This window comes from Nomascus leucogenys, chromosome 7b (assembly GCF_006542625.1).
Source record: "Nomascus leucogenys isolate Asia chromosome 7b, Asia_NLE_v1, whole genome shotgun sequence".
Classification (NCBI taxonomy): Eukaryota; Metazoa; Chordata; class Mammalia; order Primates; family Hylobatidae; genus Nomascus; species Nomascus leucogenys.
Window position 1 is genome coordinate 37409731 of NC_044387.1, and position 25490 is coordinate 37435220.

A 25490-nucleotide genomic window follows, 5' to 3' on the forward strand; every position below is an offset into this window, starting at 1 on the left:
TGTCAGCACTTGGAGACAGATAAGATAAAAACTAGTTTCTTGGGCAACTATCCACCCACCCTTCTGCCCCTCTGTCCCCTGCCAAAAGCCTAAATGTTCAATGTACAAAAAATGTACAAGCCAAGTCTTTCCCTCTTATGGGACTGTGGGAGAAGCTAGAAGCTGGGAGTTTTCTTCCAGTTGCTCTCTGCTGAGTCAGTGGAAGGGACTATGGCAAGTGAGTGTTGTGAGTTTTTTTACTGGCCTCTATGCAGCTGGTTTTGTGCTTGCCTGGGGTCCAGCAGTGTCTTAATTTGTTTCTGGATTTTTCACAAAGGGAATTAATTCATGTATTGTTGTTCAGTTGATGACTCGATGGAAGGAAGGAGGATATGGGACTTTCTATTTCATCATTTTGCTGATGTCACCCTACTTTATTTTGTATTGAATCACAATAGGAAGTGCGTAATATCAGCTTATCTTGTTAAGTTACTCCACCTTTGGTGATGTTAAGTCTGATCACTTGGGTACTGTAAGAAACTGTCAGATTTCTGTATTTTAAAGAATGATTTTTCTCTTTGTAATTAATAAGTAATCTATGGAATCAAACCTTAAGTCTGTGTAATCTTTCACCCAAAAGTTTCAGCAACTATTGATGTTTCTTTTTTCAATCGTTTTCATTGGTGTCTGCAAAATGATGATCTTTGAAGTCCATCATTCTACCTGAATTCATTAGCTGGCAGTGGCGTTCTTTTCTATAGAAGAACTCTCCTTCTTTTTTCATACTTTGAGTATGTCTATAACCTCCATTTTTTTTGATGCTAAAATTATCTCATATCAAGAGCACTTTTAGCTGATTTCTGTCCTATTTAATACAAGCTTGTTAGTCTGTGAGTGTTTCCCTTTTTTCTGGTACAAGGTGTTCCAGACTCAATTTGTACTTTCCATGTATCCGACTTGAATTTAGCCTTTTCTCCAAAAAGCCCACTTACTTTTGGGGAGAAATAGTATTTAGAAATTAAAATTTGAGCACTAGCTGAGCTCTTTGCTACTAAGTGTCATTGATTCTAGATAGAGGTAGGAAACCTTAAGTTCTTATTAATCTCCTCATTTCAAATTTAAATACTCTAATTCTCTCTTATTATCCTCCTTTCCATATTTTTATTCTTTGTTTTACAGCGAAAACTCAGTTCCCAACAGCATCAATATATTCATTTATTTTTTTCTATCTGACAATACATGAGAAATGTTTCATAATTCAACAAAAATTTATTAATAAAGTTTATATTTTCCATGCAGACTTTTGTCCTATATTTCACTAAATGTATGCAGGTAGAATACTGTACTCGAATTTGTTTTAATTAATTATTTTGTGTAATATATTACATACACATCCATGTTAGGTTTATTTGTTCATTTGTCTTCAATTTTCAGGTTTGCTTATCTCCCCCTCATCCTTTTAATTTATTATTTTGACTATATGTAAAACATTTCATGGTTCAAAATCAAAGCTATAGGCTGGGCTAGGTGGCTCATGCCTGCAATCCCAGCACTTTAGGAGGTTGAGGTGGGCGGATCACGAGGTCAGGAGATCAAGACCATCCTGGCTAACACAGTGAGACCCCGTCTCTTCTAAAAATACAAAAAATTAGCCAGGCATGGTGGCACCTACCTGTAGTCCTAACTACTCAGGAGGCTGAGGCAGGAGAATCACTGGAACCTGGGAGGCGGAGGCAGTGAGCTGAGATCACGCCACTGCACTCCAGCCTTGGTAACAGAGCGAGACTCTGTCTCAAAAAAAACAAAAACAAAAATAAAACTATGTAAAAAATGTACTTAGTGAAGCGTTTCTCCCACTCACCCCCTTACTTTTCTGCTCTCATCCCACATCCCCCTTTTTTAAATGTAATTTTATTTTTATTAATAATTTAAATTTTTAAAATTTCTATTAATAATTAACAAAACCCTTTTATTATGTTTGGTGTGTTTTTCCTGTATTTCTTTTTGTACAAGCAGGCATATATCAATATGTATTCAAATTGCCCACTTTTTCCTCCCTTAATATATTGTGGAAATCACAGCACATCAAAATCTTCTTAATTTTATTTGTATAGTAGTCTCTTGTATGGCTATACCACAGATTTTTTAACTAGTCTCTTATGGATGAATGTTTAGGTTGTTCCCACTGTTTGATGTACAAATAATCCGGTAATAAATAACTGAAAAAATGGTTTGCACTCAGATTGTTCATTTAAAAAATTGACTTGGTGGTAATTCCTTCTTTAAGGTAGATCCTAAAGGTAGAATTTCTGTTTTTTTTTTTTTTTTTTTTTTTTTGAGACGGAGTCTTTCTCTGTCCCCCAGGCTGGAGTGCAGTGGCGCGATCTCGGCTCACTGCAAGCTCCGCCTCCCGGGTTCACGCCATTCTCCTGCCTCAGCCTTCTGAGTACCTGGGACTACAGGCCACCGCCAACACGCCCAGCTAATTTTTTGTATTTTTAGTAGAGACGGGGTTTCACCGTGTTAGTCAGGATGGTCTCGATCTCCTGACCTCGTGATCCGCCCGCCTCGGCCTCCCAAAGTGCTGGAATTACAGGCTTGAGCCACCGCGCCTGGCCAAAGGTAGAATTTCTGCAGCAAAGAGAAAGTGCCATGTAGATTTGTTAGATGTTGTTAAGCGCCCGGCCAAAGGTAGAATTTCTGCAGCAAAGAGAAAGTGCTATGTAGATTTGTTAGATGTTGTTAAATTTCTTCCATTAGGGTTGCACCATTTGCTCACGCACTAGGATGTATGAGAGTACCTGTTTTCCCACAGACTTGCTAACAGAATATCTTAGCAATCATTTGAATTTTTGTTAATCTGGTAGGTAAGAAATAGTATCTCAATATAATCTTACTTTTCATTTTTCTTATTATGAGTGAAACTGAGCATCTTCTCATAAACTCAATGACTTCAATAAGATGCCATGTTGGGAGACAATAAAAACCCAGTTACTGAAACCCTCTGAAATCAAGTGAATTCTGTGGTGAGGTACTTCCAAGGCAACCAAATTTTCTTTCAAATTCCAAAGATAGTATGTATGTAGTCATGGGAAGTCATGGGAAACACATTGTCTTTTATTTAGAACCTACTATGTGCCAAAACTTTTGCAGTGTACGGTGAATGTAAAATAGAATAAGGCATGATGTCTTCCATCAAGGAAGTCAAAAATTACTGGAAGGTAAAGATAACTGATTATAGGACTGTAGGCAAATTATAATTGGGTTATGCCTGAGTACTATGAGAACATAGAGGAGAAACGTTAGAAATCAAGCTGGAGGGTTGGGGATGTCTTTTTTAAAAAAATGATGTATGAGTTCAAATTTGCAGGAGGGCGTTCCAGCTTGAGGTGATAGCACTTTAAGACATAGAGTGAGATAGTACAAAGTTTTGTTCAGGGTACTATGAATTATTCTGTATGGGTGGAGTGAAAGGTGCATATAAGAAATTATTGAAAAAAAGGATGAGAAAAATGGACAGGAGCCAGATTTGATTTATTTTTTTCAAGTGAAGAAATTTTCTGTCTATCCTGAATGCTAGAAACAGTATTTAGGAATTAAAATCTGAGCACTTTATATTTAGTATTTAGGAATTAAATAAATAGTATTTAGGAATTAAAATCTTTGCTACTTGGTGTCATTGATTGCTATGGGAAACTATCAAAGGATTAAACAAAGAATAACATAATATTCATTTCTCCAACTTAATATCTATTTTCTTACATTTTAAGATAATATCCATTCCAAAAACTTGAAAGTTTTTCATACTCTTATTTTTCTTAACTATGGAGGTCAAAAAAAAAAGCACGACTTAATCATGCTTTCTTGTGGTTTTCTTAATCTCACAGTGACAAGTAATTACAGTAAGTTCTCACTTCATGTTATTGGTAGGTTCTTGGAAACTGAAACTGTAAACAAAATGACATATAACAAAACCAATTTTACCATTGGTTAAATAATCTAAACAAGAGTTAATTTCCTATGACATATTTCTGGCCCCCAAAACCTCACCCAGCTTCTAAATAGGAGCCAGAGAACTTTAATATTAAACATTGAAATAAACGTGAGCTCTACATATATTTAGGAAAGATTGATAAAAACAAGTAAGATAATCATTTATCCAGTTATTCCAGTTTAGGATTGCTTGGGGGCCAGGGCCTATCCTGGCAGTTCAGGGCACAAGGCAAGAACCAACCCTGGACAATATACTATTCCATCACAATTTATACAGGACAATTAACCTGATGTGCACATCTTTGGGATGTAGGAAGAAACCAGAGTATCAGGAGAAAACCCACATAGACATGGGGTCAATGTGCAAACTACACACAGATTGGCCCTGGATAGGAACTGGTTTTTTCCTTATTAACATTATAACTAAACGATATTAAATGAAACAACATTATTTAAGGACCTGCTGTATATAACACCACAGTTAGTGATGAAGAACATTAATAATAGAAAAATAGGGCTAATATGGAGGATAGCAAAAAAATGAAATAAAATGTTTTGGCTTTATAAATTTAAAAGTCTTACCATTTTATAAGTAACATCAATACAATGTATTGGTTTAAGATAAAGAGAACATAGTTCTTTATTCGTAGTTCTTTAGAAGTACATTAGACATTTTTCCTTAACTGCAAGCGCTTATTACAGCTTTTCTCAAAAGCACTAATTTTTTGCTTTTTAACCCTACGTGGAGATGGTTTGCTTTTTCTTAGACAATAGCCTGACATGTTAAACCACTCACAGATTTTCCCAGTACCAGGTCACTGACTCATATTAAGAAGGAATGTGCATCATGTTAAGACCAATTTAGCCAGGAGTGCAGAAACAGTGTGTTGTAGTGGGTGAAGCGGTGAACTAAGAGTCAGGAAGAACAGAGTTCTGGTTGGAATACTACAGAAATGACCTGCAGCTAACTAAATAATCTTTTTGGAATTCTAGTTCTCCATCAAAAATTAGGAGATTGATAGATAACCTTCCTGGTTTTTTCCAGTTTAGTAGTCCTTTGTTCTGTGTCAGGTAAATTTCATCGTCACTTATGAAAACCTGCTAAAGATTTAGGGCCATTCAAACATTTTCTGAAGTCTAAATTTCATTTACTTGCAAGCAGAGACTCTGCCAAATGTAGTTTTATTAAAACTAGGCTTGCTATTCACATTTGGATATACCTTAAAGCAAGTCGTACCCCTGAAATATAACTCTTCATGCATTTAGTCAATCATTAAAATACATTTAGCAACCTCTTATTAGGTTCAAACATTGATCTAGACACAATGGAAAGCACAAAGATGAAACACACACAGATTACCTCTGTAATAAGAATGCCCCATTATACAGTAGAAAAGATGCACACACAAATAATCACACTGTGGGGCAGGTGTTAGGCAACATATGAGACTTACAGACACAGAACAATTGGAACTGAGTAAATAGAAATTCTATTCCTGATACACCAACAACACAAAATAATTCCATTTTATGTACATCACTATTAGGTGATTATTATTTTTAATGTAGCATTTATTGTGTAACTCTGTGTGTGTTGTGTCTCTGTGTGTGTACATGTGCATGAAGTTTCTGATTATAACACTAATAGGTGTTCACTATAGATATTTTATAAAAATTAGAGGAAGATAATGGAAATCATCTTCAATTGTATGATCTAGGATAACTACTGCTAACAATCTGCTGAATTCTTTCTAGTTTATTTCCATACTCATATCTCATTTTCTTGTAATTTACTTTTCCTATTGAGAAGATCATGAATATTTCACATCATTAAAATTATTATTATTATTATTTTAGACGGAGTCTCTCTCTGTTGCCCAGGCTGGAGTGCAGTGGCGCGATCTCGGCTCACTGCAACCTCCGCCTCCCGGGTTCAAGCAATTCTCCTGCCTCAGCCTCCCAAGTAGCTGGGGTTACAGGCATGCACCACCACGCCCGGCTGATTTTTGTATTTTTAGTAGAGACGGGGTTTCACCATGTTGGCCAGGCTGGTCAGGGAACTCCTGACCTCAGGTGATCCACCCGCTTTGGCATCCCAAAGTGCTGGGAATACAGGCATGAGCCACCACACCCGGCCAAAATTATTACACAACATGTTTTTAAATGCCTGAATGTGCCTTATTATAAAGCGTATTTTATTACGTAATGTATTTTATTACATAAGGGTGAACGTAATTTATTTTGCTACTGGCCACTCCCCCTCTTCCTTTTGGACATTTAAATTCATTTATAAAATATTTTTTAAGCACCTTATAATGCCAGAACTCTTCCTTGTGTTGAGGTTTAGAGTAAACAAAACACAAGATATAAATGCCCTATTGGAACTTGCATTCCAAGTGGGTATGGAGCAATACATATAATAAAATGATAAAATTAACTGGTCCCTTCTAAGAGAGCTACTTATTCTACTTAGACTTTACAAGCTTCAAAATGAATCTTTTGAGCCTCTCCAAAGAGGTTCAGCTTACTCCCAAATCTGTGGGATTTGCTAGAAACAGTAATGACTGTTCTCACAGGATTCAGATCAAGCTAGATAGCTGCCATAGCACCTGCCCTTGCAAGTCTTTGCTGGAAGGATGGTTCTCAGGCAGCCGTTGCTCAGTCATAGTTTAGAAGTGGGGGGCATGTGGGGATATGAACCAAGAATGGACATTTCACAGAAGGCCAGGACTTATATGGGCTGACTCAGAAAGGTGAGCTGAAGCAAGTGGATTCCCTTGCTTGGAAATTCGACCTGAGAATCCAGAGGATGAGGCAGTCAGCAGTTAAAACTGGAGCTGAATCCTGATATGGAGAATATCTGATGCATTCATATTGGGCCATTTGTAAGATTAATTAATGGGCCTGCAGAAACCGTAAACGTGCAGCACTTCTTTTGAAGGAATATATAATGTAGTCAGGAGTACAGAAAAGAGAAAGTTAGACATGTGAAAAGCATCTGTTGGGTTCAAAATAAAGCACTAAAGCAAGATTAATATTAGCATTTCTCATTTTTTTCTTTACCTTGTTTAAAGTTTTATTTTATTTCTATTTTAAGTAAAGTGACCTCATCAGAAAAATATTTACAGTAGGCCCCTTATCCAGGGTTTTGGTTATCAATTGTCAACCATGGTCCAGAAAAATTAAATGAAAAATTTCAATAATAAACAATTCATAAGTTTTAAAGCAATTCTCATTTTTATGGACCTTACAGCTACCTTGGATTCAGAACACCCTCTAGGTCCTATGATTCCTGAATGTGTAGCTTTCTGGAGTCCCACATTACTTGAAGTAATATTACTTTCTGGAGTCGCATTACCTGAGGTAACTTGAATGAGCATCTAGTCTTTAAACTATATGAACTCAACACAAATGAGTCTCTATACAGGAAAACAAATGCATGTGTAAAGAACAGAACACAACAATACATAATTCAGCCCCATTGAATTCAGGAAACAGGTTTTCCTTATGCTTTTGACTTGAGAATTTTCTTACTAGGATTTGGATTTCCTTTTATGAATAGATTCATTTTTCTTTTTAAATCAGGTCATTAGAAAAGTTAATTTCTCTTCCTTGGCAAATATATGCTAAATAAAAAACTAGGTACAACGTATTATGTTTAGACGCTGGGATAGTTTTGGAAATGAAAGACACATTCTCTACAACCGCAAGCGTACAGGCTAATACAACCCACAGTTATGATGCAGGATAATAAGTACTTTGAAAGAGTCTGCAGAGGATGCTATAGAAACGCAAGGAGGGGCCTCTAAATCAAAGTAGAAAAGGTTTCCTGAGGAAGGTGACCCCTACGCTAAGTTTTTAAGATGAACAGCAGTAAACACTATTTTAAAATCCAGTTTAAGGTAGAGTTCTCTGGTCACTTAGGAAAACATTAATTCTTACTGTTTTTTAAAGTTCTATTGCAGATTTGGAGTCATTTTCCATTCTGAAACCTTGATTCTAGGTCTACAATTTCTATAACAGTTTTTGGTAATCTTTGATTATCAAAATTACTTCTCCGTTTTCTTCCTCGGCAATATTTCTCTATTTGCCTGATCCTAAGATTCACCTAAAGCACATGGTGAGTTGCAGAGCCCCCAGGTCAACCCTAGAGATTCTGATGCATTAAGTCCGGATTTCTAAAATTCAAGCATCTCAGGCAGTACTCACTATTAGGCATGTTCAGGAATTACTTTTCTAGGTCTAAAGTTATTATCATTTATGTATTTTTCAGCAAAGGGTTTCCTGTTATTAGGATGTGTTCCAGAACTAGCGAACAAAAAAAGAAACATAAAACTTCCCGTTAGGACAATATATTATTTCCTTTCAGATGAATTTTATAGAAAAGCACATACACATATACAAATTACAGTATTTTTTTTTCAATTTCAATGTGGGTTAATTTCTTTTTATAAAGGCTTTCTTCTTGAGTGAATTCTGTTTTTCTTTATTTTAGTTGTAATCAATCTATGTGTTAATTCTAGTTTAAGATATTCACTCTATTCACATCCATGTTTATAATAACAGAAACAATTTAGATTTAACTTTTAGGGATTTGAGTAGGAGGGTATGTAGGGTATGGTGGAAGTATGCTATATCAAATTGAGAAACAGAGAGACAAAAAGCATTTAATAAAATGTGTGCATAAAGGGGTTAGCTAATGGTTCTGTGGGATGGTTAATGGTTTGATGAAGGAGGCATAATAGTTACATGGCTAGGGATTTGCTTCACCTGAATTCCAAGCAAGTGTAGTATCGGCATGCATTTTTTTTGTGACGGAGTCTTGCTCTGTCGCCCAGGCTGGAGTGCAGTGGTGTGATCTCAGCTCACTGCAACCTCTGCCTCCTGGGTTCAAGTGATTCTCCTACCTCAGCCTCCTGAGTAGCTGGGACTACAGGTGCCCACCACCATGCCTGGCTAATTTTTTGTATTTTTAGTAGAGTCAGGGTTTCACCGTGTTAGCCAGGATGGTCTCGATCTCCTGACCTCATGATCTGCCCACCTCGGCCTCCCAAAGTGCTGGGATTACAGACATGAGCCACTGCGCCTGGCCCATCGGCATGAATCTTGTGGCAATTCACAGCTGCTTTTTTGGATTAATAGATAAGCACTGACTTTATTATCAAGCGTGTTGAAGCGAAGCAAAGTGTTCTATATCTCTAGTTGTTAATGACTCAATACCTGGAGTCTATTTATTCAACAAGTGCATAAGCAAAGACTCATAACATATTGTGATTAGAAATAAGAACACTGAAGCAAAAAAGTGACATTTTTGTTTAGTGCATTTGAGATGATAATATGGCTCCCACAAGAAGTACAAACCTGTCTAAGCCAGAACTTTTCCAATCAGCATATTGATTATTACGGCATATTAATTATTACTACAGCATATTAATTAACATATTAATTAACTCAACATATTAATTAACTATAACTATTTACTATTACAGCATATAAATTAACTATTAACTTATTACATATTAATAAGATAGATGGAACTGGAAACTTGTTAAAATGAACACTATAGTCTTACTAGTTCCTTTTGTCTAAGTATATATGTCATATATTATATAGAGTTTTATTTATTGAGGGCAGATGCAGTCATTGCCAATTAATCCTTTTTGTTATCTTCATAAGTTTTAGTTCTTAGTACCCTTCTACATATTATTTTATATAAGTATCTAAAGTAAATAGAATCTCACAATTTTTGAAAATATATATGAGTACTCTGTATAATTGTAAATTGATCAAGAATGTTTGTATCTGGGCATATTACATGTTTGTGTAGAAATCTCATGCCTGTGTGTTGCTAGTGGTGACTCTGGGGTACTTCCAGTGGCTCTCTCCCATGGTATATCATGAGGTAACAACTCTCATTACCAACCTGAATCAACAATTTGAGGTCTGTTTCTGACCAACAGGCTCCAAAACCTGATTCAGCACACTTGCAGAGAGAGTCAGTTTTTTTCTAGGGCAGAATCAAATTAGCAAAAGCTCATGAAACCAATAAATAAAAGCAGGATACCATCTACTAGTTTAAAATGGGTAATTGTAAATTAGAGAGGAACTGAAATACTCTACATTTACTGTCTATACAATTAGAGGGCTCTTTCCAGGTAGTCCGGTTACATGGGAAGTATTGATCAATTAAAATGAAACTTATAAAATTATATTGTGAATTATTGTCCCAGAGAGTACAAGTTCCTATGATTAACATATTCTTTTCCTATAGTAGGATCTATGTGGGAAAGTAAACCATAATGAGGAAGTCATCAGTTGGGTTTAGAATCAGGAAAAGTAGAATTAGAAAAATTGAAATCTCAATGGTTCCAGGCTCAGATAGCCTGCTAGGTCCACCTCCCCCAAATGGATCTAAACCTCAAAGTCTATTAATCAAAACCCCTGCATCCAACCTACGTGAGAGGTGTCCAGGCCTGTGAAATTGGAAAAGCTCATTTAGAGATGACCAAACTTTTCTCTCCCCCAGACAGTGCTAACATTTGTCTTTGTAATTCTCTATTTTGTTAAATTCACTTGATTGATACTTCTTTCTTTTACATGACAAATATTTTGGTAACATTAGAACATTTCAGGCCAGAGAGTTATTCTGTTTAACGGTTTTTTTACCTTTGCTGTGATCTTTCCAGTTTAACTCTGAGGGGCGCCTTATTGTAACCCTTTCTCACCCCAATACTGGTAAGTTATTATAGAACCTTGATATTATATTGACATATGGGAAAAACTTAAAACCCTCATTAGTTAAAGTCCTGTTTATATTTTCGTTTTCAGCTCAAATGTATGTAAATGTATTTAAGTGCCATGTTTCCAATACACATCTATCTTTTTGTAGTAAACGATAACCTCACTTGGCATTCTCAGAAAATGGCACTTCTAATTGAGGCCTGGGGTATTACTTAAACTTACAATGGCTATCTTTCAAATCCACTATAATTAAAATTCGTGACTTTCCTGCAGCTAATGTATACTTTGAGTCCATCAAAGGTTTTCTCATTTCCATCCTGGCCTAATAAAAAATGTCATCTGCTAAATTACTGGCATGCCTTACTGCATCTGGATCTTCCTTAGTTTCAGTACAAACTTTGTCCAAGCACTTAATTTCAGGATGGAGAATTCATGGGAAACATGCCACTACTCCTTACTCTGTTCTCCAAGACAGACATCACTAACTAATGATAGTAGTCCCGCCTCTGGCTAGACGTGGGCTGAATCCAGATGTGTGCTTCTTAACCTCTTGTTTCCAGGTGAGTAGAATTGCTTCCCATATTAGAGTTGGTGTGCCAGATAATGTTAGCTTTGGATTCCTTGTCTATCTTGTGGCATCTGACAAGATTTGTCATTTATTTTGAGTCTAGGGATTTTTTTCTGAAAGTAATTGTCTACTGAAAGTTTTCTGAATCAGGAAAGAACAAGTTTTGTGCGGCTCCCCCAAACTGCCACCTTTATTCCTGTGAATCTCCTCCTCAAGACATAAAATTGCCAAATATGATTGATAAAGGCCTGAAAAATAGCGGTTTGTTAAAGAATTTGCTCAGTTAGTCCAATTAGTGTCCAAGATTAACATAAACTTTACTGTAAGGTTTTTAAAAACAAAGACAATACTTTGGTTTTTAAATTAATAAAAAATGTAATATTTCTTATCACAAAATGGATGAAATTCTTAGTATAAATCCATTGTACCTGAATGATTTAACTTTGAATTTCTTCCATACTAAATGAAACTCATTTGGTTTAGAAATTCGGAGATAAAATCCTACTGTGAACTTTTAAGAAGTTCATGATTATTTGTTAATACTCCTGTTGCTCTATGATGAAAGTAAATGTGAAACATCAGAATTTTACAGACGATAGATTAAAGTGCTTAAAATTATTGGTGAAAATGTTAGCATTTTAAGAGTGTTTTCACTGCTTCTTCAGTTCATAACCAGGCATTGGTTTAACTCTTTTTGACTGTATATTACTGTACTGGCTGAGTTGAGAAAAAAGAGAAGAAAGCTGTATAAGGAGACTCAAAATACTTCCATTTGTGAAAATAGGTAAGTTAGAAGAGTTATTATATTTCTGATGTTCAAACCAGAGTTATTTGTATTTTTGGGGTCTGAAGGTTGATAAACTTTCAAAAGTCCAAATATCACATTCCTCCAAACTATCCCCATTTTTGAATACATGAGCAGGGTTTGTCCAAAGATGAGTTACTCTTTCTTCTATCCCATTTTCTAGGAGTTAAAACATAGGTATAGTGATGAATACAAGCAGAACAGAGCACAATAAATCTCCTTGAATACAAGTAGGTGGTGAACACTACCTGCAATTTTATTTGCAGGGACTATAAAACTAAGGTCAAGAGAGGGGTTTTGCAAATTTTATTCAATTTATCCCTATCTTATCCAACCTTTTTCACTGATAATTTTTTTTTTACATTTGGAAATAATAATTTTTTTTTCCATTTTGAATATTGCCAATGCCAGGGGCAAACCCATACATCTTCTGATAAATAAACTTAGCTTTACTTTTTATGATAGTGATTTTCAAAAGGGAAATAAAATCCCTTCTTTTCCTCATACAGCTTACTTCCATTTGTTTTTTCTCTACACAACTTTCTAATACTTGCCTCAAGCAGAAATATATGCAAATGGTTCATTGTGGAGCTGACACACAAGTATGAAGAAGTAAAAGAGTAGCCCAGCCAGGCGCGGTGGCTCACGCCTGTAATCCCAGCACTTTGGGAGGCTGAGGCAGGCAGATCACAAGGTCAGGAGATCAAGACCATCCTGGCTAACACAGTGAAACCCCGTCTCCACTAAAAATACAAAAAATTAGCCGGGTGTGGTGGCAAGCGCCTGTGGTCCCAGCTACTTGGGAGGCTGAGGCAGGAGAATGGTGTGAACCCGGGAGACGGAGCTTGCAGTGAGCCGACATCGCGCCACTGCACTCGAGTCTGGGCAACAGAGTCAGACTCCATCTCAAAAAAAAAAAAAAAAAAAAAAAAAGAAAAAGAGTAGCCCATTAAATAGGCCTGCTCTGCTTCAGCCTATGACCTAGCAAGACGAGATGTAACATGAAGTAGAAACTATGACTATATTTGCTTACCTGATTTCTCTACTATTTTGCTTCTACGTTAACTTTAAACAGTAAAATAAAAAGAATAATAGAGGTAACTGTTGTATAAATGGAAAAAAAAATGGTTCCCTGTGGAAATAGGAGAGTTTTACAGGTGAAAAATTTTATTCTCCATAAAAGCCTCTGATCACTTTGCAATGCAAAGGAGGATCCGCTGGATCACTTCCCTGGTTCTGCCATGAGTTCCTTATGTTACTGCTACTTGTAGAATTGGTTTGTCCCCATTTCTAGATATGGTTCCATTTAGTTTTTACTACTGTTTCAGAGCTAGAACTTCATATTGGCTTGGCTGATGACTGCCCAGTCCCTAGCCTCTTTGCCAGGGTAATTTTTGCCAGCCCTATCATTTTTCACTATTTATTTGGAGAATAAAGTACTTACAGGGTTGAGGACGACAGTGAAGAAAAGTTCTCCTCCTTGGATACTCTTATCCAGCTCTTTAGGACCCCCTGGATATTCTTTGTAGAAAATGGTGTGAGTGAAAAGCCCACAGGTTTGTCTTGGGAGAACCTGAAGGAAAAATGAAAAAAGTAAGGAAAAGGTTTTTTTTTTCAATCAATTTGTTGAAACTTAGCTTTTTGCTCACGCAAGATAATGCACAAACTAGTGAATTATTCAGGTCTAACTAGGGCCTGGACAATCTATCATACTCTAGGCAAGAGAAGGTGGTGTTAATATGGAAGGAATAATGAAGAAAGTTGAAGAAATATTTTAAAACTAAAATAGATGTTGTGTTATTTTAGGTACTTGTCTGTTTTAAATATCAAAGTGAGTACTTCTATTATGAAGCCTAGTAGGTTCTAGCATCTTAAGAGATTTAAAAAAAGAAGTAAAAATGAGACTTTAAGTATTGGAATGTCTATGCTATACTGTAATCCTGATAGGCAATAATTTTAAGAAAATATTTTCTGCCAAATTCTACCATGCATTAGAAAATGAAGTCAATTATCAATGTGCTTCTTAGGGAATGACATTTTAAATTAGAACGAATATTTGAGACACAAATCACAGTATCTGTTCTTGTCTGAAAGGACTACTGCAGGCTATAGTAATTACCTCAGATTCTAAGTGTGAAGCCTTCCAGTTCCTACAGTAAGAAAGAGATTATCCACTTGGTTTGTTACTTTTAGAAAGTGTAACAACAAAATGATAAAAGGTCATTTAGTAAGAGGTCTTCTCTTCATCCTTTGTATATATATTGTCTGCTTCAACTGTATACACTTGTGATAAGTTTTTTCAAATTTTTACAGCCTTTTGCAATTATAAAAGAAGGTGTGAATTAAAGTTGTGCAAGATGGTAAAGCCTTAAGCAGAATCTTTTACGATGACTTCATAGTGACCTGTGTTTGTCACTATACATTTGAAGTAGCAGAACATTAATGAGTATACTTCAGAGAGCTACAAATGTTACAAAATCATATAGGGGCAGGTCTTCTGCTTATTGTCCTAAGTAAATAAATCTTCATGTTTTATGTCTTGAGTCTTAAAGCACATTTGGTTCAGTAAATGCTTTCAAAATATTACCTGTCCAGGACTTCCCATGTTTTGCAACCCTGTAGAAATATACTAGTTTTTAGTTCAACCATTGTGGAAGTCAGTGTGGCGATTCCTCAGGGATCTAGAACTAGAAATACCATTTGACCCAGCCATCCCATTACTGGGTATATACCCAAAGGACTATAAATCATGCTGCTATAAAGACACATGTACACGTATGTTTATTGCAGCACTATTCACAATAGCAAAGAGTTGGAACCAACCCAAATGTCCAACAACAATAGACTGGATTAAGAAAATGTGGCACATATACACCATGGAATACTATGCAGCCATAAAAAATGATGAGTCCACGTCCTTTGTAGGGACATGGATGAAACTGGAAAACATCATTCTCAGTAAACTATCGCAAGGACAAAAAACCAAACACCGCATATTCTCACTCACAGGTGGGAATTGAACAATGAGAACTCATGGACACAGGAAGGGGATCATCACACTCCGGGGACTGTTGTGGGGTGGGGGGAGGGGGGAGGGACAGCATTAGGTGATACACCTAATGCTAAACGACGAGTTAATGGGTGCAGGAAATCAACATGGCACATGGATACATATGTAACAAACCTGCACATTGTGCACATGTACCCTAAAACCTAAAGTATAATAATAAAAAATAAAAAAATAAAAAAAAAGAAATATACTAGTTTTTTTTTTTTTTTAGTTTGAATGTGTATTAAAATAAATTTTCATCTAGCCCTTGGACAGTATTATATAATACTGGTTATATAATACAATCTATTGTATAATCTAGTCCTTGGACGGACAGCTCAATCAGTATATATGCATAAATAAAAACTCTATATATCCTATTTATTTTGGTAAGTTGGTAGAAGTTATATCCTTAGAAGCTATTTTATCTTAATAAAATAGTTAAAAAACTTCTGTTTAAGCACAAAATTTTAGCTCTGATCATGTCTATGTTTAAAAGCATTATGCATCCTCATGATCCTATCTATACACAAAAATAATAACAAAAAACAACTAAATGCAAATGCATTCTAATGGAATTAAATATATTTCCTAACAACTATTATAAATGTAATATTTGGAAATTAAAAATGAAATTTTGAATTTGGAAAGTATTTGGAATACCTTATATAGCATTTATTCATTTATTTAACAAATATTTATTCTAAACTCTATGCTAGCCCACAGAGTTGATTTAGTTAAGTGCTAGTGGAACTAGCTATGGACTCTGTTAATATGCTGCATGGAGTTAGTTTTATGCTAGAATACTAGATCCATATGATAGTTCCATGCCAGCCCATGTGAGAGAACACAAAGATATATGTTTTCTAGTCTTGAAGGATTTAAGCTATATCGGGGTAATGAGAAAGACCCAAAAGCTAAATAATAAAATGCTCACATGTGTTAAATGCCATCTAACATTTTAAAAGTGTATGACTATGACTGAATCACTTCTAGGGTTCAGTTTGAATATTTTGCTTGGAAAATTATAGGATATATACAGAGCCCTCTTTGGGACTTGATTGCCTAGCTGATTCTGTGCAAAACGGAGAGAGAAGCAAAAAGATATTTGAATTTTGTCTATTTCTCAAATTATTTGAATTTCAATGCAGTGAAGAGGAAGTAGCAGGCTTTACCCTGCAACTGCAGGAGCACTACTCCTGCTGAGGGTATGAACCCCATAGAGAGCCCTAGGGGAGTCAGTGGACCACTACAAGAGGCTAAGGAGATGATCAGCAGTGTGATAAAGGTCATATTCCACTGCCTTGCTCCATAAATGCAGTGGCACCGAATGATGAGCATGTTCCTTGAAACAGCTTTCTTATGCTACAGAAAGGATGAGAAACATTTTTAGGCATTCTGCTGTGGACTGCCCCCTGGAATTGGTTCTGGGAATGTAACAGTATCAAAGTCAAACTTTGAGATGCCGATGAACCCCTGGGAACCCTATTGCTGCTGAAAATAACTGGGAGTTTATTATGAAAGCCATGATCAGCAAGAATCTTGGCCAATGGGGACTGAAGCCAATATCCTGTACCTAAGGCTCAATCAGGAGCAACTGCCAACAAATAGTTCTGGGGGAATACTAATAAAGACCACTTAGAGGGTTTACAGCAGGATTAATGACACTCTCTAACAATGGGCATTTCCATTAAAAACGGTAAGTAGATAGGATGTGTAGTCCAATTTCTTAGAGGTCTCTGGTTGATATGGTTAGGGTTTGTGTCCTCACTCAAATCTCATCTTAAATTGTAATCCCCATAATACTCATATGTCAAGGGAGAGACCAGGTGGAGGTAACTGAATCATGGGGACAGTTTCCCACATGCTGTTCTTGTGACAGTGAGTGAGTTCTCACAAGACCTGATGATTTTATAAGGGGCTCTTCCCCATTTGCTCTGCACTTCTCCTTCCTGCTGCCTTGTGAAGAAGATGCTTTGCTTCCCCTTTGCCTTCTGCCATGATTGTAAGTTTCTTGAGGTCTCCCCAGCCATGCTGAACTGTGAGTCCATTAAACCTCTTTCCTTTATAAATTACCCAGTCTTGGGTATTTCCTCATGGCAGTGTGAGAATGGACTAATATACTCGTTCTTTCCAGAGAGTCATATTCACCAACCAGGGATTAGAATAGAGAGTGCTGGTTTCCATCAGGTCTTGGCTGAAGGAAAATGACTCAGTTGAAAATGCAGTAAAACTAGGGGTCCAGAGACTTTGGTTAGGGCTCCAACAGCTTAAAATGTAATTGGTGTTTATGTTCCTGATGAAAATACAAAATGATGTGTTGTAGGAATTCAGAGGAGAATAAGATCCCTGTAGGTATGAGTTAGGTATTGAGTTGCTATATACTAAGGTGCTTTGTTTTCAATTATTTAAGATATGGGACTCGATACTGAAGAATAAAGGGAATAGAAATAGGTAGACAGTGGCCAGAAAGTCTCTCAAGGTGGAAAGAATGACACAGGCATGGTAACAGCAATACTATTATGGGGTTTGGTTGGAGTGAGTGTGCTTCAGCTATAGGGAAATAGGAAATAGAAAGGTTGACAGTCCAGATGGTTTTCAGGTACCTAAAGGGCACATTAGGGGATATGGAAGCAACTGGAACTAATCAAGGTTAGGAAGGCCAGGATGAAAGCAGCATTTTAGAAAGATTAAAAGGTTGGCACTGTCTATGGGATAGACTGCAGTGAGGTGGTGGATGGAACCTGTAAATAGATAAAGTAGGAAGCAGCACCAGAGTTCACACATGAAAGTCGAGGAAGTAAATTGAGATGGTGGCAGTGGGAAAGGAAATAATAAAGATATAAAGGAATTATTTATGAAATATAGACACTGATTGGAAGTGGTGGTGGGGGGATAGAATGATGTTTGAATTACAGAACTGAATTAAGGATAATAGCACAATCAATAGCCGGTTCGAAGGGAAGATAATGAGACCTTTTGAGTTGGATTTGGGAATGGGTCATCAGAAAAAAGTTGCTCTCATACAACAAAATAAGAGTGTGATCTAAAGTTCACTCCTCAGTTCCCTATTTCTAGATGCATTCTCTCCCTAGGAGGACATATTGGCTCCTGTGGTCTCTACTTGCTTCTCTGTTTGGATGGCTCCTAGCCCTATTTTCTCTTGCTTATTGTGTAATCAACTGTCTGCTGAACATTTCCCACTTGGAAACTCTCATCCAAGAGCCCACAAGCCAAATATAGAAGGTTTCCACAGATTGCTGCAAAAGCGGACCCACAGGGACAGTTCCATCAAAACAGGAAATTTGTTAGAGCCTTGATTACCTGCATGATTCATGCATTTATAATACAGATAAAATGTGTTTTCAGGAGAAATGAAAAAATATAACCCAGGTCTTCTAAACTCCCCCTGGTCAGAATGCTGGCAGCTTGAGCCACAGTAAGTTCATTTTCGGTACAGAGGAAGGGCAAATTGGGATAAAATGTGGCCATTATGTCCCCGTCTATCATTTACAACAGTTTTTATTGAGGGAAAAGTCAAGATGGGAGATGATCTAAGCTATATGTCTATCCACTCTGTAATTTTTGCAGACATTGAAAAACTGTCTGAAAAGAAGTCAGTTATAACCTAATTCTAAAGGGTAGACATCTCCTCAGACATATCAGTTCGACAGAGTGTTACGGTGGCTCATCACATAGTGTTTTTCTGTGGTGTTTCTTCTCAGTGTGTGATTCTAAATTAGGAGGCCCATTCCTAGCTTTACCAGGACTTTCTTAGGATTTTCTGATTTGGGAATAAATTAGGATTTAATTGCTTACTTTGGGAGGTAGTAGCATATTTTGACAATATACATTTGCCGAAATTGTAAAAAACAAAACAGAGAAGCCCAGGATAGAATTAGATGGTGTATGCAAATGACTTAATTAACATCACCTGTCATTTTTACTCTATGTTATTATATGTTAATGATTATGCAGGGCTTCACATGTGGCTTCTGGCTGCAAATGGTTGAGTTCTTTTTTAGCCTGGCATGGTAAATAGAAGAACACAGTTTGACTGGCTTGTCAAAGAGCAGCATGGTTAATATAGACAGAGTTTGTGTTAGTTTTTCATACTGAATAACATTTTGAAGAAGTGATGTCTACTAAAAATTATCTGCAAGTTAAATGTAATTTTTTTCAGTATTTTAACATCAGTGCCTGCTTACCAGTGGTAATGTCAGTAACAAAACCTTGTTCAGTTATATTTGAAGAATTGAAAAGAAGTGATTTTAATTAAAACATCTTCTGCTTAGATATGGCAAATATGCTTCTTGCAGCATGGAGCTTTTCCTACATTTATGCTTCTAACATTTGTTTTTTTCTTTCTTCAAGTGAGGAATGTAAATCTCGCAGAATTAGTTGTACCCTATGTATACCGGAGGAAGCTCACCATGATGTTTTTGTGGATAAAACCCCTCCGGTATCTAGCTGGCTTCAGATGTGGGTATTCTTCAGTGCTGGTGATTTTAATATTCCAGACCTTCTTCCAGGCCTCGTAAAGCTGAACATGTACAGGGTAGACACCCGAATGGTGAGGGGCCACAGCATAGCCCATGTCCGTCGGAATGCCGTGCTCCTAAGACCAAGCAAATGTTAATTAGAGCGTGCAAGGATTTATCTTGGTCCTATTTTTACAGTAAGATTTTCAAATGTACTGTAAATATATATATTTAAATGCATCATTACTTAATTGCGTGGTAAAATTAAAGTGATAAGTATTAACACCTCTAGACGTCATGAAGCCTGTTAGCCATTTCACCAGTCTTTATGTTGATACATCTGCGTTTGAGGGGTGGAGAGACAGAACTAGTGATTTTAATGAATAATTTGAAAGAGCCTCTATTTTGCACATCCTTGTCGTAGCCACTGTTTTCCTATTGCCCATACGTCAACAAGTTAAATGTTAGACACTTATTACAAACAAAACTAAGCACTTCCCACAAAATAAAACCAATATTTATTAGAGGAACAGAACACATTCCAAGTTCATTAGGCTGCTGCTAAGATTTTATTTTGTCTGCTCTACAGTTTCTACCAAGTTTGCCACATTTCTCTTGTCCCCTCAGCATGTGGGCCAGCAGTAACAATGTTCCCTGCCTTAGGAGAAGCACACACTTTTGATTGGATAATGTGGTAAAATTCAACAGAGTAATTTTTTTTTGAAGTAGAAGCCCTTATAGTGAAAGTTGAAGGTACTGAAACAGCCAAATATTGTGGGAACTTAATTGATTTGAAGTCAAGCTCTTGTACATAAAACGACTCCAGTTAAAAAACAAAAAAAGGCATAGAGGAAAATTACACAGGAATACAAAATGAAACATGTCTTTTAGAAATAGAACACCCACGGCTTCAGTAGTTGACAAGTATTTTTTTCTCCAAAATTATTTTTTATTTTTCTGTTTATATTTTTCAATTGCTTGGAAAAAATCTTCAAAAATTCCACTCAAATAGGTTCTTTTAAATTAATGACTGTCTTCATGCCAAATAACAATTTCACATACATAGAATCACAGTATCAGGCTGCTAAATGGTTTAAATTGCAGAACTATGCAGCCAACTGATATGGAAAAAGTTAGAGATATGGTTAGCTTGGTTTTTAAACCTAAATAATTACAGGAGGGGAAGAAAGTATATGAAGTGCCTGAATGCAGAAAGAAAACAGCTTGCCAGTGGTTTACCATTACCTAAATACTGGTTCAAATTCCTTGATACGGCATAAAAGGCCCTCAAAATTTCGTCCCAACCTACCTATATAGCCTCGTCTCCTATCAGCACTCATCGCCCCAATTTCTGATGATTTCCTTCATGTCATTGCTGTATACTGTACACACTGTCTTCCTCAGTTGGAATGCCCTTTTCTTATATTGTAAACTCTGTTTATTGTTCAAAACTCAGTTCCGTCAGCTGTAGTTGAGGATGCCAAAAACGGGAGCCACTATCTTGCTACTGTGAGAAAGAGGATGGGTGGTATTGGAGGTTGAGTGGACCATTCCTGTGTTTCTGAAGGGTGAGAGGTAAAGTTTCATATTCTTCATTTTATTTGCATCATTTGCAGAAATTACCATAACTACATAACCATGATATTTAGAACTCCACTAAAAATTGAACTGAAATATCTCATTGCTTTTTTCTTACTGGTTTTTAAAAATTCAAACTAAAGTAATTTTTTCCCACTAGACATCCCTCATCAACACATAATTTGCATTCAACTAAAGGCTAGGGGTATGGTGATAAAGACCAGATGAAGAAAAATGAATTCATATCACAAACATTAAAAAATGAATTATAGGTTAACAACTTTAAAAAACGTGCTGAAGTAACTTTATTATTTCTGTAGTGGTTGTTAAATAATATTCTTTTATTTTAAATTTCAACTTTTAGATACAGGGGGTGCATGGCAGGTTTGTTACATGGAAATGTTGTGTGGTGCTGAGGAGGTTAACAGCTTTTTGAAGAGTGTAGGAAGAACCAAGAAAGAAATTCACAATGACAGGAGCTATGTTATAAAAGTCAAGTATCTGCAAATCTGTAAGAAATTATGCTGTTCAAAAGCTCAAGGTAGTTTTCAATACCTGCGAGTAGTCAGCTATGTCTTCAGAACCCACATGTCATGAAAGGATGGCCCAGTATAGCAGAGACATTTCCCTTATTTTGGATTTAAAAATATTTGGCAACCAATGTATATACAGTTTTTACTCTTTTTTTTCTAGCTTTAACACTAAAAACTACTGTGATTTTTAATTAATTAATTAATTTATTAAGACGGGATCTCACTCCATTTCCCAGGCTGGTGTACGGTGGTGGTGATCATAGCTTACTGCAGCCTCGACCTCCTGAGCTCAAGCAATCCTCCCACAGTAGTTAGGACTACAAATGCACACCAGCACACCTGACTAAATGAGTTTTTTAGTTCCATCTTTTATTTGTGTGCTGGTGCAGTGTGGCATAGTAGCAGAAAACATAGCTTCTGGAATCAGACATATCTGGCTGTTCATGCTCTCATTCACCAACTGCATGGCCTTTGGCAAACGACCTATGAGCTCTAAGCCTTGTTTCCTGTTCTCTAAAATGCTAGTCATAAGGGCATTACCTCAAAGGGGTTCAGAGGTAATTTTGGAAGGCAGTTAGTATAGCTCTGGAAACATGATACACATTTAATGAATTTTTAAAATTATTGTTGTCATTACTACCCTGCCTCTATTGTTTTTAGATGCTATGATCCTACCACCCAAGTATAATGTGGAAATTATGAAACTACTGGGCCACTTATTTTCCACTAAAAGAGACAGACTGTATTTTCTAATTTCACTGTAGATTTTGGGATTCTTTCTCATGAGGCTTCTGTGGTGAACTCTGACTTCTACCCCACTACCCCTTCCTAAGCCTGCTTCTCTTCTGATTCTTCCAAATATGCTCAGCCACTGCCAAGTGGTTCCAGCTTGTGAGTCATTCAGTTAGTAGGGGGCCGCTTTTAAATTCATTTTAGAAAAAGGCAACATAAATTTGCTCCCAAATTTGCATTCATCACCAGAGAGAACACTTGAAACGTTATTGTATAGAAAAGTTTGGGCTAAGATTGCAGGTAGTATGATCTGGAAGGCAGACTATCATGTTTTAAAAGCTTTAGCTATCATGCTAAATTTTTGGCTGATTACTCTCCTCTGGATTGTTCAATCTGAGATTAAGCACAAATTATTTTTTAATCTGCAGCAAAAAGTCTACCTTAAAAGTTAATTCTAATTAGTCTTTTCATTGATCCTTGATTGAAAGTAGCATCTTAGATCCAGGAACTCTGAAATCTATGTTAAGATTTTTCTAGTGGAGGACATGGTTCAAAAACACTGAGGAATATGGCTATGTAACTATAGAATGTAAATGAAGTATTTGGAACACAAGTGGAATTAATAGTCTCAATAGTTGAACTCATGATTTCCACATCTCAGCCCTACCAGATATTCTCTTTCTCCCTGGTTTCTTCATGTCATTAAATGACACCATCAACCATCAACAAACAAGTTGCTGTGTTGAAAGATAGATAGTTTTGACACCTCCTCTTTCCTCTTTTCTAAATCTAGTCCACTGTAATGTCCTATCAGTACTATCTCTGGTATATATCTTAAATTTAGCTACTTTTCTTCAATTCTGTCATTATCATCACCCTAGTCGAATCTACCATCTTATCCCATTGCCTTTTGGCATAGAATCCCATTCCCTCTCTTGCTTCCTTCCACTACATTTCCTGCAAAGTAATATTTAAAAGACACAAATATGATTATGTGACTGTCTACTCAAAATCTTTCCCTGATTTCCCTTTCCACTTAAATTACAAAATTCTTAGCATGATCGCAAGCACTGCATATGATCCTTGCTTCTTTGTCTAGCTTTATCTTGCACCACCCTCCATCCTTCACTGAATTTTAGTCACATGAACCTTTCCCTGAAACTCACCAAGCACTTTTCTACCTCAGCATCTTCCTATATATGGTTTCTTCCCCTGAAATACTAATACTCCAAATCTTCATCTGGATAAATCTGAAGGTAATTTATTCTGTCATATCTTCGGAGAAGACTTTATGGACAAGTCCCAATCTAAGTGAAGTTGACATTAAAACTTCTCTTAGTAGCTTTCCTTGGTTTTTCATAGTACACAGCACAGTTTGTAAGCATGTATTTTTTTTGCATGGAAAAGACATTTATGTAATATCTCTCTTTTTCATTAAACAATAAGCTTCATGAAATTTAGGTTCCATTTTATCCACTGCGATATGCTCAGTGTCTTGCCAATGGCAAGTACTCAACAAATACTAGTGAAAAAGTGTGATCTGATTCTGACTACCTTCTTCTCATTCCAATTTTCACTTTCTCAATTATCTTCATTACACTGCCTGTTCATCTGAAGAATAAACATATGGTAACTATCAGGGAAATTTTAATATCTATGTAAATAATACTTGAAAGCATTTTTGAGACTGCAGTTAAAAATTATGAGGGCAGAGCAAAATGGCAGAATAGAACCCTACACCATTTTTATCCCCTGCAGGAAGACCAAATTTTAACAACTATCTGCATACAGAAAAGCAGCATCAGAAAAACAAAAAATCAGGTGAGCAATCACAGTACCTTGTTTTATCTTCATAAAAATTAATGAAAATGGCATTGAGGAGGGTTGGAGAGACAGTCTTGAATCGCCAGTGCCACCTTTCCCCTATCTCCCGGCAGTCGCCATGCAGTGCAGAGGGTCTATGTATGTGGGGGAGGGAGAGCACAGTGACTGGGGTACTTTACATTGAACTCAGTACTACCCTGTCATAGCAGAGAGCAAATCCATGCTCTGCTCAGCCTTTGCTCACACGTGGAGGGAGCATTTGGACCAGACTTAGCCAAGGGGAAGTTACGCATGTCATCAGTTAGAGCTCGAGTTTCTTGTCAAGTCTTGCCACCATGGGCCAACATGCTCTAAGGTCCTTGGTAAACTTGAAAGACAGTCTAGCACACAAGGACTTCAATTCCTAGGCAATTCCTAGTGCTGGGTTGGGATTAGAGCCAGTAGACCAGGGTGGCATGTGACCTAGGGAGACACTAGCCAGAGCAGCTAAAGGATTGCTTGCGCCACTCCTCCCCCAATCCCAGAAAGTGCAACTCGCAGCAATGAAAGTGTCTCCTTCCTTCTGTTTAAGGGGAGGAGAGCAAAGAGTAAAGAGGACGTTGTCTTGCATCTTGGATACTGGCTCAGCCACAGTAGGAGAGGGCACCAGGCAGAGTCATGAGGCCCCCATTGCAGGCCCTAGCTCCTGGAGAACATTTCTTGACATACTCTAGGACAAAAGGGAACCCACTGTCTTGAAGAGGAAGATCCAGTCTTGGAAGAATTTATCACCTGCTGATTAAAGAGCCCTCGGGCCCTGAATAACCACCAGTGATAGCCAGGGAGTATGCTGTGAGCCTTGGGCACTTGGGACGCGCTTACTACATGTGTGACCCAGCACATTCCCAGCAGTGGTGACTATAGTGAAAGAATCCTGCTTGAGAAAAGCATAGGGAAAAGTAAAGGGGACTTTGTTTTGCACCTTATGTAACAGCTTGGCCATAGTGGGGTAGAGCAACAAGCAGGCTCTTGGGGTCTCTGAGTCCAGGCCTAGGCTCTTGAACAGCATTTTGGGACCTTCGCTGGGTCAGAGGGGAACCCACTGTGCAAAGGGTGAATCCCAGGTCAGGCCGCATTCACCACAAACTGAGAAGAACCCTTGGGCTTAAGTGTCAGGCCTGACAGCACCCTACCAAGGGCTGCTGGTGGTGGTGCTCAGAGGGAAAGG

General features: G+C 37.1%; 1 protein-coding gene across 3 annotated transcripts in view; it reads right to left on the minus strand.

Annotated features, from left to right (window-relative positions):
* NDST3 (N-deacetylase and N-sulfotransferase 3) overlaps positions 1–25490 on the minus strand; it is a 213124-nt gene that overhangs the window by 83779 nt on the left and 103855 nt on the right. For all 3 annotated transcript variants that reach the window (XM_030815757.1, XM_030815756.1, XM_030815758.1), the window contains exons 5-6: positions 19568–19753; positions 13531–13659 (exon numbers count right to left, since the gene is read on the minus strand). In XM_030815757.1, the coding sequence (XP_030671617.1) occupies positions 13531–13659; positions 19568–19753 (315 nt within the window). The remainder of the gene's footprint in view (positions 1–13530; positions 13660–19567; positions 19754–25490) is intronic.